The 21,038-nt window shown below is 38.1% G+C and overlaps 1 protein-coding gene across 4 annotated transcripts in view; it reads right to left on the bottom strand.

The window, feature by feature from the left end:
- Window positions 1-1,135: 1,135 nt before the first annotated feature.
- The window catches only part of NRAP (nebulin related anchoring protein), a 52,386-nt gene continuing 32,483 nt past the window's right edge, over window positions 1,136-21,038 (bottom strand). For 2 of the 4 annotated variants that reach the window (XM_068399711.1, XM_068399709.1), the window contains 17 exons: window positions 19,373-19,471; window positions 17,435-17,539; window positions 16,933-17,040; window positions 16,034-16,147; window positions 14,385-14,582; window positions 12,435-12,539; window positions 11,283-11,381; window positions 10,403-10,507; window positions 9,933-10,040; window positions 7,982-8,293; window positions 6,832-6,936; window positions 6,048-6,146; window positions 5,827-5,931; window positions 4,153-4,260; window positions 3,211-3,522; window positions 2,752-2,967; window positions 1,136-1,557 (listed from right to left, as the gene is read on the bottom strand). In XM_068399711.1, the coding sequence (XP_068255812.1) occupies window positions 1,456-1,557; window positions 2,752-2,967; window positions 3,211-3,522; window positions 4,153-4,260; window positions 5,827-5,931; window positions 6,048-6,146; window positions 6,832-6,936; window positions 7,982-8,293; window positions 9,933-10,040; window positions 10,403-10,507; window positions 11,283-11,381; window positions 12,435-12,539; window positions 14,385-14,582; window positions 16,034-16,147; window positions 16,933-17,040; window positions 17,435-17,539; window positions 19,373-19,471 (2,400 nt within the window). In that variant the 3' untranslated portion in view covers window positions 1,136-1,455. The remainder of the gene's footprint in view (window positions 1,558-2,751; window positions 2,968-3,210; window positions 3,523-4,152; window positions 4,261-5,826; window positions 5,932-6,047; window positions 6,147-6,831; window positions 6,937-7,981; window positions 8,294-9,932; window positions 10,041-10,402; window positions 10,508-11,282; window positions 11,382-12,434; window positions 12,540-14,384; window positions 14,583-16,033; window positions 16,148-16,932; window positions 17,041-17,434; window positions 17,540-19,372; window positions 19,472-21,038) is intronic. The other 2 variants (XM_068399710.1, XM_068399712.1) reach the window with 2 other exon arrangements.

Below are 21,038 nucleotides of genomic sequence, written 5' to 3' on the forward strand. Positions count from 1 at the left end.
TTGAAAATAGCCTTAGAGCATTTGCTAGAATGTCAGTGACAGTTTTCCTGTTGGGGGCTTTGAAATAAGCCCACATTTCATAGTCAAAACAGACCAGAAAGTAAAGCAGCTCCAGTTCTTCCCCAAATCAATCAGAGCCGCAGTTGCCAATGTTTCCAGTTTTGCTTTTCAAGCCCTGAAAATTCTGCGGGTTTGGCTGCTGCCACCCTTTCCCTCACGACCCTGGCTAAGGTGTGTTTTTCCTGCACTCATCAAACCCTGACACCTCAAAGCTATTGTTGTGTGCTCCTAAAGCCACGTACATAAAAATCATCATGTGCCTATGTTTGCAAAACTGCGGCCATCAGAAATATCTGAGGAGGAAGGTTCAGGAAGGAGAATTATTATTAAAAGCACTTCTGGAGGGCAAATAACCACAAATTCCATCAGTGATGCATTCCAGATTGAAAAAGCAAAAAAAAAAAAAAATCACTATTAGAATTATCCACTTTATTCTTGATTAGAGGATAACTACTTATTATGCTTCAGATCTACAATGGTAAATATTGGCTTAACTTCAATTCATACCAGTGAGACGCAGGGGATATTAAATACCATTAAAAATGGGTCTAAAGCTATTGGATAATTCTTGGGTTTTCACAAATTTTGTAATTCGAATTGTATATTTTTTTGCCCAATGATTCTGCAACCCTATACAGAAATTTTAAAAACAGGGGATTGATATTAAATCACAATATAAAGAATAGACATGTTTGTGAAGAGTCAATTTGTTAAAGTAGTAATGACCCTTTCATCTGAATTCCAGGGTTTACACCTTCTCTAAGCAGCTACATAATCTATCAATACCTACCCCTATTGTCATAATTTCTAGCAAACTAATTCTGATTTTTTGCTTTGGAAGATTTGAAAAAGACTGAAGAACTAACTGTGATCTGAATGCATCCTGTTAATCAAGAACAAATTCTCTGATGTCCGCTAAAAGGTGTGCCCTTGGTTAGTCAATGATAACTTTGCTTCCACTGGCCTTTATCTTGTTCATCTGTTAAGCCACCTGCATCACACTTCTGTATTCTCTTAGGTCAATGGTGCCAATAACCCAGGAACATAAAAATCTCCAAAGATTACAAGTATGGAATAAGATTCATCTGATTTATTCATTACAAATTATTTTATGTTCTACCAATCAGGTTCATCCGTCTGTAGTACAAAGCTGAGCCTGCCAGTCACCTAGCACTAATTTAATTTACAGCTTTAAATAAATATCAGATTCTGTAATACATACAGTGATAAAATATCCACGCACAAAGAGAAAGATGTTATAAATTGCAATGTTTAGGTTGCTTTTTAAAACAAAAAGTTCTTAGACGGCATCTATTGTGCTTCCCAGAAAACAGGAAAAGCTACACGATTTGCAGGACAAAATGAAAATCTATTTGTGTTATGTCATGTTTCTGCTTACTTCTGATACAGCTGCATTTTCCTTCTCTTGACTTGCAGAATTTCTGAAGCATCAGGGTTGACTGTGACCTGCTGAGATCCTTCTGTCTCCAATTGGTCCTGTAAAATCAAACCCAAGTAAATTGTGAGGACAGCCAGTGGACAGGACAAGGTTTTGACTATTGTTCTATAAAAATATTTGCATATTAAAAATTACCACAATTGGCAAACAAATGGGCAAAATCTAAATCACTGCTCTTCACTGACCAAACCTATGAAGTGGAAAAGTGCAAAAAATGGAGCTGTTCATCTAAGTTAGATACTACACAGATCAAAGGACTGAATGTGCTCAAGTCCTAATTTCTATTTTGAACCCTAAATAAAGGGCAAACCAGCAAACACCTGAGTTCCAGGTGGATTGCACACCTGTAGATTTCCCTGGGACCATCAGATCATTATCTTATGTAGGACTTAAGAAGATATTGCCTGCAGTCCCCACTGCCTGCATTCCTCAACCACAGTTATAATTTATTTCCTCAGTAACTTTTCAGATGGGAATGTAAATCATGAATATGTCATGTTTCTCTTGGTCTGGCTTATTGCTTGTCTTGTTGCCAAAGTTAAAATTTAAATGAAATAAGTATATAAAGTGCAGAACTTCTCTTTTATTGTAACTTAATGCTTCCTAACTTCAGGGTCTACAAAGTCTCTGTATGGACTTTTGCTCTCTTGTGCAGGGACACTGCAGATTGGGAGTCATCCCTGTGGAGGTAGGGAGAAGGAAAACTTGGAAGATCCCAGCTTGTAATTTCTTGCATCTTGGGCTGGACAGAGATGGAGGAGGCTGGAGCATTCCCCCTTTGCAAAAAGCCTCCCACAGTATTGGGGAGCCTCCCACAGCACACATTATGCTGTTAGGAGTCTACACTGAGCCTGTCAATACAGTTGCCAGTGGAGATTACATGGCAACACAGATGTGTCTTGCTGAAATTAGGAAAAGAGAAGGGGAGTTGTACAGGGAGTGCCTTCCACCTCTACTTCTGCTTTCCATGGAGGTACCGGGACACTTGGAGATCAGATAACACTCACAAGTTAAGGGAAACACATCCCATAGTATAAATAAATCCTATCCCACGGCACTTCCTAGTCCCTACAGGAATTCCCCAGCCATGACAGTGCTGAATTCTCTTGAGAGGTTCCTTCAAATTAAGGTGTACACAAAGCTTTGTGAGGGAAGTATATATATTCTGTTCAAATAATGGCGACAACTGTAGACTTCAGGGAGCATTCAAAAGCATTAAACAGGATACGTGCCTGTCTGCCCTCTAGAGAGCAGCGCTGTTGGGATTTGTGAGAGGAACGGTTTACTCCACTTACAACTCCAGGTCCATACTGAGCAGAAGCACCTTGCAATCCCATTTCCCGAATGTATGCCAACTCAGCAGCTCTTCTTGCCATTTCGACCTTGTGAGAACCTGGGGGAGTCCAGCCAATGCCTCTAAGCCAGTTCAAGTCAGACTTGTATTTTACCTGAGAATGAAACACACACCAGTGTGTATTATTTTGTTTGGCACTAATCAAACCACATCCTCGTTATTCAAGACAGGACATATAAAGAGCAACAGGGTCAATAATAAACAAATTGTTCATTTTCAGCAAACAGACTGTAGTTCTTTCAAGAACATGCTTTTGTTGATTGGTAAGGCGTGCAAAGCACATTGCCACAGACAGCTTCTAGCACTTGGAAGGACAGTGTCACTCAGTTCTACTTACATCACTCTGTAGCTTGTAGGCCTGCTTAGCGTGCTTCACATTTAGCTGCTCAGGATCACAGGTGTACTGGTGCAAAGGCTGCCTGTAGTTAACATTGCTTGCAAGCTTCTGGCTTCTCTTAGCATGGAGGAATCCTGGCTGGTTGAGGTGACTCTGGAACTGTGCCGTGTTTTGGGCATATCCACTCCTGTATTGGTTGTCACTCTGGAGTTTCCCCACTCTGAGGGCATGCCTGATTTTGGGATCATCATTTGCACTGAGGAATCCAATCTGCTGGCCTCTGTCTCTCAGGAAGGCTTCTCTGTATTTGTACTGCAGGCAGTGCAGAGGAAAATCTCAATTTCACATTCAGATTACCTTCAAATTCTGTTATGAAATAACTTACTCTCCCCTAGCTATCAATAATGCTTCCTGTAGTGCACAAAGACCAAGGGTTTGTTTGATATCAAACTACATCTCATAATCTAACAAGACACTTTAGAAGAATGCCCTTTGTGCTAATTTTGAAAGGAGTGGAAAGACTTAGGGAGTCCAAAATACTAATCTCTCAAATGCAATCAGAGGTCCTCTTATTGTTGCGCTCTTGGGTGCACCCAATACACAGCTCAAGCAATGAAGCTCCTCTATGTTCAGCTCTCTTGCCAACTGTGGTCTTCTGTGTTCAAAGATGACCCACTTTATTCTAGAGCATGCTTTAACTATTCATAGCCTAGTACCTATTTTATTTAACTACATTATAATACTCCTCCTTCCCAAGAATAACACTTTGAAGTGAAACAGAGCAGCCTGGTATTGGACATTATTAATGGAAGCCTTTAGTTGGAAATCTTTGCACTTAACCGGCATTTGGTTTCACTGGGTCACCAATTTTCCCAATTTTTTACAGGGTGGGGGTGGCATGGGAAGAGGGTTGGAAAGGGTTTGAAACAGAACAATTCTTACATCACTAGCAATCTCTCTTGAAGCCTTTGCTGTCTGGAATGGGATGGCGTCAATCCTAAAATCATAGCCAGATGCCCTTGTCTGTTCCCAAGATGTTTTATACAATTTCTGTGTTGAAAAGAAAAGAACAAAACAGTCATTTCCCCCCGCGGTTTCTTAAACGCACTCCCATAACTGCAATAATAAATGTTTTATCCTACTGGGCTTATTTGTATCAAGAGTCATCAGTACCACCTCCGAGGTTTTGATTCAGTTTTATAGCACTTCAACTTCTTTTCTATTCACCGTAATGATAAAATGCCTCATCTGAAAAGTGCCACCAGGGTTTCCTTTTGCACTTGAATGTCGTTGGTTTTGATGTGATTTAATTTCTATTAGAAACTGTGATGCATCAGTCACATCAATATTGCATTGATATTGCCCTTATTCTCTCTTTTGATGCATCCACTTGCAGTGTCTTGGGTTTCATGGCACCATAATTTCAATACCAGTTATTTCATGCTTTTCAAATGATCCCTGTCTCTATCCCCAGACACACGTGGCTTCATTAACTCATTTGGAATAACAGCCGGTTCTAACATATTTAATGTGACTTTGAGGATGTGAAATACATTTACATCCTGAAGAGAAATTGCTCTAGATTTGGTTCTTCTTCCATTATTACCTTTCTTAAAATAGCTTCCAGTCTGCAGGTCCCGCTACACAGCCATGGTATCTTAGCTGACACTTTTGGCTGTCCCTTTCTGATTTTATTCATTTGCTTTCAGTTAAGTCTTTGATTCATCCTTTCTGACGTTTGTGACCATGTGAAAACAAGCACAAAATCCACTTCACATTTCAAAAGATATTCTGTTTTACTGGTGAATTGAGTGCTAGGTGGTGCTTAATTTGAATGTAAACTGAGATGCCAGAAATCCTGCAAGACAGCCTGGGTAGAAGCAATGCAAGCATTACTGTACACCCTGTTAACAGGTCTAGGGCTGACCTTTCATTTGTGTGCAATCACCCCTTTGCCTTTTTACCTTTTCCTTTATCGCTTCGAAGGATGTAAATCCTATTTGTTTCTTTCACCTGTGAGGACCTATCACCAAACAAGGAACTCAAAGCTTCTTACAAACTAAGGTCACTCTGACTCTACAGTTAAAGAGAACAGCTATCTAATCAGGGAACAGTAGATTAGGAATAGACTGAGTGCCTCTGTCTGGGATAATGTGAAAACAAAATCCTTTAAACCAATTCCACTCACTGATTCAGTTGCGTCCAGGTTGATGACAACTGTGCCTAAGGGATCAGTTCAATACAGTGTTGCAGCTCCACGAAGGTGGATTATAGAGTCAAGGAAAGGGGATTCTCCCTTCTCCCTGACCCAAACATAAGTAAAAAGATTTAAATTTGTGACTAACTGTATCTATACTGAAGGACTGAAACACGTAATAATAGCTTCTGGCCCTAGAAAGAACCACTCCTTGAAAGAAAAACAACAGACTTTTCCTGATCACTCCAGCCGAAACCCACCAACATGCTGGCTGTCCACAGCCTCTGGCTTTTTCAGTTTTGGTCAGGCCCAGAGAATCTGGCTTCTACATATACATGAAAGTTTTTCATTCCCAAGCAAGCTTGCTTTCCTTGATGACGGTTACCAAATCAACTCCCCAAAGTAAAAGGCTTACTTACATCACTGATGTGAAGTGCGTTCTGGCGGGCTCGGATAAAATCTGGATGATCGGGAGGCAGGGTGTATCTGTGCCTGGCTTCGGAGTCTCCAGCTTTGTACAGTCTCTGTGGAGTCAAAGGTCATTGAATGCAACTGATACTGGAAGCAATATCGAGACCAATTCTTTTATGCATTATAGTACAACAAAAGTTAAGATCACTTATAGTAAAATTAAACCTACGTCACTGCACTGGAGGTAGCTGGTTTTAGCATGGATCAAATCTGGAGAGTCAACCACGGCAGTGAACTTCAAACTTTCTGGCTTCTGACGGTACTTTATCTGAGAGAGAGAGGAGGCAACAAAAACAAACAAATGAAAAAAAACACAGGATGTTTCTGTTAATGTTCTATCACAATTCCAAGTGTGTGATAACTGGAGTAAAACATAAAAGCCACCTTCCTGAAGCCACAGTATTAAAACCATACTGTTCTGCTTCAGTCTCAGTTGCTCTTTCAGATAGGGAATGGGGATGCCGCTGTATCATTGCTGGGGTGCCCAGGCACCAAACTTCTTTTTTTGTGTATGTGCAATAAGGACTTCCCACTGAAAATTCACATGCAAAAAGCTTTTGAACACTACACTTTTGACAGCTTATAATTTTGCTCCATTAATGCATGATACTGAGCAGGCAAATGCCCCTTCAGTGTGGTTGTCAATGCTGCATCTTTCTATATCACTTCCCTAACCACCTGCTTAGAATTTCATAATAGAATTTACTGCATTTATTTATTGCTACATGTTTTGTTTATACTCTTGTGTTTCATTCGGAATGGAAAATATTCAGCAGGTGTCACACAGTGGACTTGCATCTCCCATACTGCTTCTTGGTAACTTACACCTGTATAAACAGGCTCCCACATCAAAAGGAAATGATAAGCTACATTCGTAAGTGTCATGTAATGAGGAGCCTTGATGGTAAACAATTCCTACAGACGTGCTATCCCATGAAAGATTTATCAGTTACCTCGCTGATGAGTTCTCCAGCCTTCTTTACGCTTTCTATCTGTGGAGATCTCAGAGCCATCCAACCAACTCCTTTCATGAAGTTCAGGTCTGATTTATAGCGATGCTGTTAAAAATGAAAATCGTTAACTATCAGTTTTGTATCCACAGCTATTAAGGTTTTTTAAAAAGACTCCCTGATTCATATTAACATTTTGAGGTTTTTCATTTGCTATGCACATATCACATCGTAAAGCCAAACTGTTTGCATTTGTTCATTCCACTAGGAATTAAATAATGTATCATATGCAAGTTACAAGAGAAGGCCCCACGAGTGAATTAGTATGACTCAAAGCAGTAAGTAATAACCTGTTTGTACTGGGCGTAAAAGAACCCCCTTTGAAATAATTTTCTGAGGTGAGTTCAAGTCAGGAATACTAATTATTTTATCTGGTGCATGCTTCCTCATTAACCCCATTTCTTAGGAGGACACATTACTCTTTCTTTACTCACATTAAAGGCTTGCTCTGCTTCCTAATCCAGTAAAGAAAACAAGGCATCCATGCAGCTTTATTCATACACTCAATATCTACATCTGTTTGAGAGCACAAACAGACAATGGCTTGTCCCTGCGCAAAGGTACATGCTAAGGCAAAGTGAGCACGGATGTGGCCCATGCTGAGATTCCATCATTTCTACCATCAAGGTTTGCCTGAACTTACATTTGCATGAACAATTTCTGTGAACACATCTGGTGATCTGGTTATTTGATATGACCATTTCTGTTTGCAAAATAATCTTCTAACATATCCCAAATCAACCCCTGGGCATTAAACCTTCTGCTCAAAGAATTCTGCTTGTAGAGCAGTGGCTGTCAAACCACCGACTGGCTGTGATCCAAACAGCTGGGAGATGATTGTGTATATCTCTCAGCTCTAGAATAAGTGACATGGACCACAGTGATCTTCTGTCAGGTTCATAACACGAGAACCTCTGAATCACATATATTCCATATGTGAGGAGAAATCACATATCTTGCTGGTACACATACATAAGTTTCCAAGTGGTCTTTCTAAAAACACTGCCCAATGTCAACATACAGTTTGTGCCAGTCACTCAAAGCTTTGTAATCGCTAAATCCAATTTGCTGTTAACAGAAGGAAAGTCTTTACCTCACTCTGTAGCATATGGGCTCTTTTGGCCCACTTCATCTTCATGTCTTCTGGGACTGCTGTAAATTCATGGAGCCTCTTTCTGTAATCTTGATCACTTGCTAAGGCCTGGGCTTTCCTGGCATGGACAAGATTCACCATGTCCATGGGCAGATGGTACTGAGACCACACTTCTTGGGATCCCTTCTTATACTCCTGTTCACTCTGTAATTTGGCAGCATGCAAGCAATGTAGCAACCTCGTGTCATCCAGAACACTTCTGGCACCAATGTGCTTTCCTCTCTCCATCACGAAGTTGTGTTTATATTGGTACTAAAAATAAAAAAGGGTAAAAGTGAAAAAATGCCAAAACTCTACCTAACTGACTTAGGATAAGTCACTGGAACATTTATTCTGTCTGTAAAAACAGCCACGGTATGCAGCACTAGAAAGTAATTGTTTGAATCTCTCATTGCTCTCAAATCTAAATACTACAGTAGTTGCAACATTAAAGTTAAGTGTATTTCAATACATTCTCTGAATATGTCCAAAGCAGTGATCATATTTAACCTCAGACCATGTACTTTATTATCTTCCATAGAATTTTATCCCCATCTCCAAGAATGAGAACATAAGAGAAACAAACAAAAAACAGAAGAAAAAAATCTATACAAAAGAGAAACGTCATGCACTCTGTAGCCTTCAGATTTGCAAATGCCACACAGCTATTTTAAAGAGTAAATTCAGTTTCCTGGATCAAGAACTATGTTGAGAAGCCTAAGATGGTGGTCTGAGCACAACAATAAGCACCAGCAACCCCTCATTCTCATCTTAGCTGGGACTATGACTCTTCCTATGATCTTGCATTTATCCTCTCTGTGAAATAGTGATGATGATGATAATGATTATTTATACAGCATCAACAGGGTGCTTGGAACTTTAAAGGGAAGGCCTGGGCCCTGAAGAGTTCATAATGTAGTTGAAATGGGATAATAACACTTATCTACCACACAAGAGAGTTGTGGGGATTAAATTACAGTAGCTAATGTTTATAAAGTGCTTCCAAGATGAAGGGCCAAATTCAGATCTGTTGTAAGTGGATGTAATTCTATTATGGACTTGTACCCTTTAGAGCAGATCTGAAGCTGTAACCAAAAGCACTCTGCAAAATATGGTTAAGTATACATTATAAATTACAGCTAGAAACAGTTGCTTCATAAAAAAAATACACATGAAATATATTCATTTTTTATCACATTAGAGATAAAATATGCGACTAAATACTACACAAAATGAAGACTTTTTTACTAAATTTAGCTTAATTGTCATTTTTTCCTAGAAATTTTTAAATTTCTTGTGAGGAAGGGATGAACTTAGGCTTTCTGAGAAATGGATACCACCATGTCTAAGTGTTTTGCAAACAAGAATCCAAATGAGAGAACATTTTTAAGGGTAAGAAGATTCGTTTCCTCTATTTCAGAAATTAAGGGGACATGTATTTACAGGAGCATCCACTAATTTCCACTACCTAAACAGGCAGCTCCTGATTTTCAGAGATTCAAAGAATGCTCAGCTTCTGACTTCATTTCAATTCAGGAGCACTAAGCACTTCCAAAAGTCATCTCAGAGCAGCGCTGACAGAATTAGTGGGCACTTTATAATATGAGGAGCTAAAAGTCTGGAAAGGAGCAGAATCCCTCTGATTTGTCTGTCTGCAAATACTTTAATTTACTAGCTATTTCCCACTGGAAGATGTTTAACCGAGCTTGGTTCCCGATTAGCAGCGATTCTTCCTCTTCCTTTTTTTTTTTAATTCACACAAAGAATCTCATTCATAAGTAATATATTCTGTCTCACACTTGTCTCACATGGTTATGGAGTTGCTTTAATTCAGTAAAATCTGCTTTAGACATTGTTTTACATGAAGTTAACAGAAATTAGGCAAGAAGGAAGGTTGAATCATTCAACTCACATCACTGGCAATTTCTCTGGAGGCCCTGGCAGTCTGCAACGGGAGTGCTTCCGTTGTCAGCTTGTAGCCTTGAGCACGTAGATTATGCCAAGATTCCCTGTATTTTGCCTAAAGTAGGAAAGGCACATGTAGATTGCTGTTTCACTTTTAGATGCACAAAGGAACAAACAAAGGAGCCTTGTTTCATTTGTTATTCTGTGTTATAGTCTTATTCTTCATACTCAAAAGATTTTTTTAAATTATCTTCAGAAAATCCTACTAACTCAGACAGAACATATTGCGTTCTTTATATAGGTTTAATTTACTCACAACTGTATACATGCTAATGGAGATAGATATCATTATAATCAAATCAGAGAAAGCATAAATAGCATAGATCTAAAAAGTCCTCTACTTATTCATCTTCCTTGCCACTGCACAATTCATCCTCCATCCCAAATAAGTATAAGAAATACAGAACAAGTTCTTACATCACTGAGGTTGGCTGCATTTATTCTTGCCCGTGTAAACTCAGGCAGACCCAGTGTTGGTGTATAGTGATGCTGACTGTCCTCTCCCGCCGCTTTATACAGGCGCTAGGAAAGAGAATAAAAACAGACAATTGCAATTAATTTTCTCTATTGTTTCCATAATATAACAGCAGTATTTAAGTTGTTTATGATTATAACAACTATAGTTACTCGGCACAAAAACCAGCTGAGAATATGCCATTGCAATTGCACGGGGTTTTTTTTCTGGGCATAAAAATCTTTAATCTTTATACATATATCATGATGCCACCCCACTACATTCTCAGCCTTGCATTGATATGTTCCCAGCAGGCCAAAATTGGACCTAAGTACATTAAGGGTGCCATGAATGTGTGTTAAATAAAAGGGCAGGCATTCCTGCTAAACTGGCTGTATTTTCTAACTTGGGTTTTTCTTCATGTTATGACAGATGATTTTGACAATTTGCCTATGGGTTTTGTCTTGTTTTTCAAAAATTAGAAAAGTGGGTTTTTTTTTTTTAGGAGCCCTCTAAAGTGGACCACACTATGCAAATGAGCTACCTCAAGAACACCGTGCAGAACTGATCTTTGAGGCTTTGTTTCATGCAAAAAAATCCTGTTAACGGGACTCTGTTGTATGGGTACTATTTAAGCTTTTTAAAAGAGATTGAACTGAAAATGGTATTACATGATTGGAAATAATAAAATGTGATCTAACTGTGAAAAAACGCATATCAGTGATGCTTGCTTTCTTTTTGATGCATTTTGCTTTCAGAACAGTTTTCTCTTTCCCACTCCTCTATTCCTATCTCACTGCATTTTGAAAAGCATATTTTCCGATTCACGTTAGGAGAGCCTACCTCATTAGCAATCATATTGCTGAATTTTGCATGAAGGAGGCCAGGAGAGTCTGTCACCGATGTGTACTTGAAGGAATGTGGCTGCTGACGATATTTACTCTGAGTTCACACACAAAGAAAAATGAACAGAATAACTAAATTGTCTTGTCATATAAGGGACTTTTTCTAATACCAGTGGTCTAGTATTGCTTCTTGTGCTTAAAACTCTACTTTGCAAAGGGTATGTGTCTATTAACCATTAGACTAATTTACCTTTTGCTACTCTGAATCTGATGCATTCAAGTCTCACAGGCGAAATGAAAAGTAAATAAGGAATAAGGTTTAAAAAAAAAAAAACCTGAAAAAAGTGCTGCTATGCTGAACACCGTAATGAGGTTATTTCACTCCTTGCTGTCATTAACCCTGGCTAGTGGAATTACAGTAAAGGCAATCCAATCCAGAGAGAAGGTCTGCACAAGCCCGCTGAACTTTTTTGTGAGAAAAATGACATTCCACCTGGCCTGTGGTCCTACATCAGAATTGTGAATAAAATAACTGCAAGACCAGTGCAAGCAGGGATCCATTCACTAGAACACAACTAGGAAGAACACTTATTTTTCTTAATTTCACACCTATGTGAATATGGGCAATAGATCCAAGATTTGAAACTATGAGAGACTGTAAGAAGAGAACATGACAGAGGAAATAAAAATCCAGTTACAGAGAGGGAAAAATAATAGCACAGAAAAGCAGCAAGTGAAAAACAGACTAAGACTGTAAAGCAAGAGCAGAGCTAAGGACAGTGTAATGTATTGGGTACTCCGCAGGTCAGTCTAATTTTGGAGAAACGGTACAAGGTACTTATTAGATATAGGCACAGCCTTATTTTTAGTTGAAAACATCCATTTTAAATCTAAAATAAATAACATAAAATAACCACCTTCTGGGTCGGAAACACAGGAGAAAAGACTTGCGAAAACAGTTAGCAAAGTCTGCAAAACCTTGAACTCCATCAGGTTCACCCATCTGCAGTTAGGACACGAATGGAATGATCAAACGCAAGGGGAGGGAGCCTAGCATTATCCAGTGAGTCACTTTGCCAGCCCAGTTTAATAGAAAGACATCTGGCAAACTCTTGTTTGTAGTGGAGAAATCAAAACCCTCTTTTGTTACCTCGCTGATGAGTTCAGAAGCTTTCTTCTTTCCTTCAATCTCTAGGGCCCCTGGAGTAATACAGCCAACTCCTCGCATAAAGTTCATGTCAGACCGGTATAAATTCTAAGGAAAACCAAGCAGAATTAATTACAAGTTTGCATTTGAGATGCCCTATATTTATTCATCCAAAAATACACAATAACGGTATTCAAATAAATCCATTAAAAGTACTATCTACCACAGAGAGTTTATATATATTACCCTACATTCTAGTGTTTATGTATGTGTCTGTGTGCATACAGCACTGACAGATCTACAGTACAGATGTAAGAGTACTAAGTCTCATGAACACCAAATGATACTTGGTCTCCTAACTTCCATTTGTAACCTTGAAAAAACTTTCCCTAGATACATCAATTTTCTCCATATATAATACATAAATCACAGCTACATATTATTTATTTATAAATATATATAAAATAAGACCTATTTAGAAAAATGTAAGAAAATACTTTTAAATAAAAGCTGGTAACTTTTTAATAAGTGGAATTGCAGACAAAATAGCCTTGCTTTTGAACAGTTCTGAATAGTCATAATATAAGTAGGAAACACTAAGGAAAAAATAGCACTAAGCCACTGTACAGACTTTGTTAAAATATTTTTTTTAACCACCAAACCCAGCAGTGACGTATTGTAAATATTACTTTTCCAAAAAGTTACCAGTAAGTTACTGGTAGATACATTACGACAAATATTATTTCATTTGATGATGAGAAGAGTGAGGAGGAGGATCCTCTTATTTTCTGCTTCAAAAGAGCTATAAAGACCAAATAACTAGTAAAGCACAGATTTGCCTACTTGATAAATATGTGGAAACTTCTACTGTTTACCGAGGGGAGAACTAGCTTTAGTTCATGAGGTGTTTTGGTTCAGCCAACCACTTATAATGGAAATGGAAGAGAACCAACTCCTCTTCCATCTGTGTCTGCCCAGGGCTAATCTCTAGACTCAAAGACATCATGGTGTTGTGTACAGGAAATATCCTTTGCGAGTCGGAACGTAAGAGAGGACAAGGCTAGAGCTTGGTCCTCACCCCTTGCCAGCTATTAGCACCAGCTGTTAAGAGAGTTAAATTGTGCAGAGACATGTTGCTGGCAACCAGCATTTCACTCCCAACTCAGAAGAACGGCATGGACGGAAACCTGCCTCAGAATCTCTGATTACAAGTGTTTCCATCCCAGTTAGGGCAGCAGAACTGGCATCTGATGTTTACACCTGTTTGAACACAGTCTGCCATCTTTAAGACTGCTGGCTGAAAGTGTTAAACTGATATACAGCAGCAATTTGAGGCCAGACTTGTATTTAAGATATAGCCCCTCCTGAGGTCTCCAGAGGCAACATAATCTATTAAAAGCCCTTTGTTCAGGGCTGTGCCTACAGACACAGCCTAACCTCGATTTTGTAAGGCATTATCCAGTTAATTTTACTCATGATTACGTACGGAGCTAAACACATCCTTCTCAGAATTTCAATGGTTATGTCTTGGGCCAGAGTTTACAAGTCTCTTACAAATCAAATTTTTAACAATAGGCATCTTTCTTGTGGAAGTGCACATGATTTTTACCCAGGTGCAAACCAACTCAAATACCAGTTGGTAAACAATTTGTATGGTTAGCAAGACCTTAAAAAGAGTATTTCACCAACATTGCAATCATCCCCACTTGCAAACAATTCTCTGTCCAATCATCAAAGACTACTATACTTTATCCCTCAGTATGGTGTGATCACACATGTTGTACAACTCCCAGTAAGATGTATTTCTAATTTCTGAATGTAGTCAAGGGGGAACAGCCATTGTTTATCCCTCAGCTGCTGCTCAAATACATACCATCAGCTGTCGTGATTTGGAACAGAACTACCTTGCATCAGACCCAACAGGGAAATATCGCTGGGATGTTTTGCAATTACCTCACTCTGTAGTTTGTATGCATTCTTGGCACACCGCAATCTCACATCATCAGTCAAAGAAGTGTACTGGTGTAGCAGCTGTCTGTATTCTTGTTCACTGACCAAAGACTGGGCTTTCCTGGCATGTACCAAGTTTATCATATCCAGTGGCAGGTGGAAGTGAGTCTTTGTATCCTCAAAACCTTGCTTATATTTTACCTATCAAAATAAAAACAGATCACACAGATATCACAACATGGTAATAAGAATTCAGGTTTTGATCAAAAGAGACATTCTCCATATTTCTTCCAATTTCCAGTATAAATTATTATTTTTAAAGGTATGTTCCCTCACTTGTTTAACTATACTGCAAATGATCAGTACTTATAGTTAGAATATGTGGCAGCCTATTCTTCATTAAAATAGTAGCCATCTACGTTATATTCAATTAAGCTGAGATATTATTTATATTTTTTATTTTTGTTAAAACTAGATACGTTGAATCTATAAAATTACCAAACTGATACATGAATTCTTAATTCACTGCATTTCTAGAAAGCACAGCAAAAAGGCAAAGCTACTGCCTAAGGATAAAATGCAAAGAGTTATATTTATATTAGAATTAGTACAAATCCTCACTCGAAGTATTTGTTTGTCTCTGTTGATTTGGCCAGTTCCATTTCATAGTTTTAAATGGTTTTTTTTAGTGTTGGATTTTTTCTCACTTCTTGTCTCTGTCCAGGAAAAGAAAGCCATAGAAATCTTCAAAGAATTTTTTTCACATGACATTTCCCTATCAGATTATGCAAATTTAGGATGTTCAGGCTGTTCATCCAGATAATGAACATCCAGAGTTATTGATGATCATTAAACTGACTTAGAGTAACCTGACGGATGAATTCTTCAGACACTTATTGTTACCTGTATGTCTAAGCATACCATCACAAGAGAAAGAATCCCAGTACAAGTCCAGTACTCACTGAAATCCATGAATACTCTCCCATCTATATCCACAATGAGGCTCGCTCATTTTGGTAAGAAGATAAATAGTTCTTAGATTATTTATGTACTTAAAGTCAGACAAATATTTCACTGATTCTGGATCAAGCCACAGTGTTCAAAATGCACTGAACAGTTACAATTCTTACAGACAATGAACAAATGATGTGATTCTTAGCATATCCCAAGACCAAGTGGGAATCATTCCCCAACCAAAAAAGTCCAACTTGAAATTCCATAAATTCATTCATCCTTTAGTCTTTCAGGAAAACAGTAAATTGAAAATAATTACTGAATAACTTTGTATATCTACCAAATTTAATTTACTTCTGTACAAAGACCACTACTAATTCGCAATTAGACCTGCCTCTCAGTGATACTTTTAAAGAGTAAAATATTCTACAGTAGGCAACAGCGGTATGCAGCAGAGGATGCAGCAAGAATGCACAGTCTTCTTCTATTGTCAAATTCGTGTTAATGTAAATAATGTAGAAGGTTGGTAAGAATATCATGATTGTATCAAAATATCTGGAAAGTGGGAGAGAATGCCCTAAGTTTTAAACAGTAAGCTATTCCACAGCTAGTCCATAGCTAAATGATTCTTCCATGAGGAACTACTTGCTGTTAGGAAACCAGTTCCAAAATGCCCACATCTTCTTTCTTATACTTACATCACTCTGTAGCGATGCTGCGTGGACTGAATGAGCAATATGCATATCACCGTCCAGGCCACGTGAGCCAACCATCTGTCCTTTCATTTTCTGAAACGCCTCTTTATACTTGTGCTAAAAAGGAAATAAGAATAGAAATGGGAATAGAAGTGAAGTAAGTATTAGTCAGATTGTTAAAACCTGAATAAAAGGAGTTTCATATTACAGAAAGAGAGCTATGGACAATTCTGGCTATACTCAATATAATAATAAATACGAATGAAACTTTAGTGGATGCTAGGAAGACTTCACTTGTGCAAACATTGTAATATTTTATCCTATTTAGAGAAAAATACAAAAAAAATGCACCAATGAACACTTACAAATAGCTTGGGTTAGTAATCTGCTATTACACAGGTGGTGGAAGACAAGAACTTGTTGCAGGTGCCAGAATCAACCTCTAAGGAATCTCTCTCCATCAGCTCTCTAGCAAAGTCAGAACAACTAGTCTCCTACGCTTGAAATTAATCTATGTATCTCTACAACCTGTAAAGGACATCCAAGACAAACCCTGAAGGGCAGAACTTCCTTAATAAGCTCTCTCTTCCAAAGCTTGCCTAGCTAACAGTGGCTGACAGCTCCTGAACAGTCCCTATGATTGCCCAGTCACTACACCAGGTAAGATGGTCAGCTTTGCTAATGGGTGTTTGCTTTTGCAAACCTTCCTTTGCTTAGTTACCAATAACACTTCATTGTGCTTGCACCTCCAAAAGCACAACTAACTAGACCAAGGCCAGATGTGTCCCAGATGTAGAGCTGGCTGGACATGCTGTTTCCATCAAGAGTCACTCAGCAGAGCAGAAACAGTCTGGATTGACTGACATATGCTACTGGACAATATCAGCAGTAAGTTCACGTACATCACTTATGATTTCACTCGAAGCCTTTGCTGCCTGGAAGGGAATGGCATCTAGTTTCAGTTGATAGCCACCATCTTTCATCTTTCCCCAGGACTCCTTATAGCGAATCTAAGAAATATGGAACAGGAATAAAGCAGAGTTGCTGTTCAGAGGGTTGACCCTGCAGCATTATTGCTATCCTACCAATGTTACCACATTAGTTTCATTATATTCTAACACAAAGGGCTAACATAAATGAAACTATCAATACACAACAGCAATAATCACATGACAAATGTCCATTATAAAAATGTATTTGTTTGTTAATTCTTAACCTTTCTAACTTAGGAGAAGTTTGATAAGAAGTTTGATTTCTCATATTACTTCAGAAACCTTTAGACCATAGAATGATCATATACTGGGGAAAGGAAAGAAATTTAGTATGATTTCCTGTGTAGGACAAATAGCAAAGCACTATCAACTTTTTAACTTTCCTTTAAAATATTAAAGGTCAGATTTATACCTCACTGATATTCATAGCATTTAATTTGGCCTGAAGGATTTCAGGAAGATCTGTCGTTGGTGTATACTGATGCTTTACACTCTCTCCATGCTCCTTGTACAGTCTCTGCGAATAGAGGTGAATTTCAGTAGCAAGTACTCACTACGCATTCAATCACTAGTTCAGACAGAAACATTAACAAATAGGTTTATCCAAAGGAAAGACTACAGAAAAGTGACAGCAGCATTAATAAATACAGGCAATTATATCAATCAAAAAGCATTCAAAAAGCTTTGGGAGTCTGATGCACCTATCAGCTAGAGTATGCTAGAGAGGAACTCCCTGAAGTTCTGAGTTTATAAATTAATGTATATGAAAATTCAGATATTTGAATATTTAATTTTATAAGACTTCCAACATACGTGAATAGCGAGAGGAAGAATAAACAGCATTTATTAAGGATGTGCAGCCATGAGTGGCCCACCAACACTTCGAAATTCCACAGACATCTGGGGAGTTGAAGTTCCCCAAACACATCTTTCCAAAGTCGTTCACTTTTAGCAGATAAATATGACGGTAATTACTTGTGCAATTACCCCAAATTTATTTCCAGAGCTCGTTGCAAGGGGGTGCTCAACAGTCAATGGCAAGAGATTAAGAAAACTCAGAAGGTGACTGATCTCATCGTAAAACCAGTGTCTATGTGAGCTACTCATATCAGTCCTTGGAGGAAGAATATAGGGTTGGCCCAGGACTAGCTAACTTTCGTATGTCTGCAGACATATAAGAGGAGTTCTATGCAGTTAACTGGAACTTCCCTTACAATGGCTATGCAGAGTTCACCTCTTTCACCTTATTTTTCTTCCCTAGTTTAGTTTCTTCTTACATTGACACCATAATTTTCAGATGAGTACAGATAGCCACCATTTTTTTTTGTCCTTAGATATGACCCACGTCTTGACCACCTGACTTGCCTTTCCCAGGCTATTATTTCTGTGTGAGGGTTTGAGACCCTTTAGACTAGAATGAACTTCTCCATTTCACCTTGCTGCCACTTTCTTTAGCAAGTAGACCCACTTGTATTGCAGCTCCATAAGAGGAAAATTAATGAGAACTCCATGTGTGAAGAAGTAGAGCAGCAGACTGATTTTGACTGTGGCTCACTGGAACAAAATGACTTATATTTATCCTGCCTGAGATGTAAGCCTTTTGGATCTTAGTAATTAAAACAAAGACATAGACACTATAAGTATTACAATAGCATGTGTTTTACACAAAGTCTTTCATCTTCTGCTTCACTTTAAAAATATCTATTTTCACAATAAAACATCCTCTCATGTTTGAAACTTGTCTTTTTTGAGTGACTTTTGCTTATTATTCACTTCTGTATTATCCCAGTTAAGTCTACAATATTTTAAAATTGCTCTTCTATTAAAAATAAACATGTTTAAACACCAAACAGCCTCAATTCTTCCCTTTAAGGTTTCCCCTCCTGGATTTCTCTCTCAGTAGGATGACAGCTTGAAATAATTTATTTTTTCTTCCTTGTCATGCTGCCTTACATTTTGTTTCCAAAGAATACGCAGAAACTGAAATTTGAAAGATCTGTTTGAAAAGCGGAAAGAACCCCAAATGTGTTCTTCCTCAATAAATCTCAAAGGCCAAAAGTCTCTAAAGGTCAAAGGTCAGTCTTACTCCTAAATTTTACTTCTGAAAAAAAAATTGGACAGAAAGCCCTTTTTACATGAAACTCCCATTCACTTCAGTGGGATCTCTACGACTTCTCATTCCAAGTTAGAAACGTGCTCTTTGTGAGATGCACCACACCAGAACACAGAAGTTTCATGGTTCCCAAGGATAATCTCAGAGAAAGAAAGAGAGAGAAAGCCAGTGCTTCAATCAGGTCGTTCAAAGAGGATACCACTCTTATAATCATAATGTATATACATTATAACTTACATCCACAGCCTGGTTATAACTAATTCTAGCCTGGATCATCTCAGGAGTGTCTTTAATACTGGTAAACTTCAAAGCATATGGATGCTGACGGTACTTCTTCTGTTGAGCAGAAAAAGATCAAAGCTGTGAATTTTGTGCTGCTCTTTCATGCTATTTGAAAGAGAAAAATCATAGGTTGCTGGAGATTAGAGTGAATTTGTGAACATAATTATTATGCCTCTTTCCTCATCTTTATGTCCTAGGTACATTCAGATTAATATTTGTTTCAATTTAACAATAACCTTTTGCGGATTAATATTAAAGTACTTCTCCCTAAATATAAGGAAAACATTTCAAAATCAGATTCTGCCTACCTAAATACTCAGAACTCAGGATTCTAAAATCTTTTTCAGATTACTTCAAATATGGCATAACTGATTACATTTTTTATTTATAGTTTCTTTAAGCAAGAAATTATATACTATTGTAGTGTGTTAATAATGGCAACTGTTTAACTTATTGTTTCAGGGTTTAGGTTTCCTCCTAACACCTATGGCAAATCTGTGCAGCCATTAATACTGTGCCTAATTGTTATGGTCTATCTTCTAGATAATGATATTAGTTCTGCTTACTTGAAAGGACCCATAGTAGCTTCTAAGAGATCCTGTTATATATACAGAATTAGGATGAAGGCTGTTTGATGGCAAAATGACACTTTTTCCATATGGCCAGGTCATTAATTCTTCCCTTCCTGCATGAGTTGCCCTATACCCATCAACACTCTTATCTCTTCTCCAAATAGTGCATACGAAATTTTCCCAATGCCTGTGATGAACTTCTAAGTCAATAAGCATGTTCATGGCTCTCCTGGAAATTGTTTTTATCTCAGTGTTCAAGTCTAAAGGCATGTCATTCTCCTTTAAATTGAGCTGTGATCCACAGAAGTTTATTTGAGGCAATATCTTCATTCTTTGGGGATTCAAAACACCAATATAAAACACATTAACTCTTTAAAGGTACTACAAGCTTATGAACAATGTTTTGGTCTCAGAAAGAAATCCCATAAAAATGAGCAATCTTACTAAGTTTAACTGGGGACAAAAGTGGTTTACGCTTTGTCCTGATCAGCTGTAGAGACAAATAAGAGTTGACCAGAACATCTCTACATAAAATTCCTAGAAATTATATCCTGGCAATTGCTTCTTAGCAGTATTACAAGGGGTAGTCACTGTGTGTATGTAAGAAGGGAGGAGGCTCATAGCCACCCAAAATTATTTAGTACTCACAAAAAGGTTGAGATGAACAACCTCGCAGGTCAAATTTCTACTCAGCAGTTTTCACTACTATAACACCAAAATGATATATCTATACAGATTCACAGTTACTACTCCAGCCAGCACTGCTGTACTAGCTTTTATGAAGCTACCTTTACTCTAACTGAAGATCTAGTTTATTGTGTTTAAAAAAATAATCCTTCTTCATTGTAGATGATTACATGGGAAAAAATAGTGTTAGCAATCAGGCATATGTGAAAGTATGACCATATTTTTCTAGAGACACTACACCAGTGGTTATGCTGTTATTCTCATTGAGTGAATGGACAGATGATTCCTGCATCACCAGTGGTTATCTAAAAAAAACACAATATTCAGCCTCCTGCTGCAGCAGATTTGGCCAGTAGGACTCT

Source organism: Nyctibius grandis, chromosome 4 (assembly GCF_013368605.1).
Source record: "Nyctibius grandis isolate bNycGra1 chromosome 4, bNycGra1.pri, whole genome shotgun sequence".
In the NCBI taxonomy this organism is placed as follows: Eukaryota; Metazoa; Chordata; class Aves; order Nyctibiiformes; family Nyctibiidae; genus Nyctibius; species Nyctibius grandis.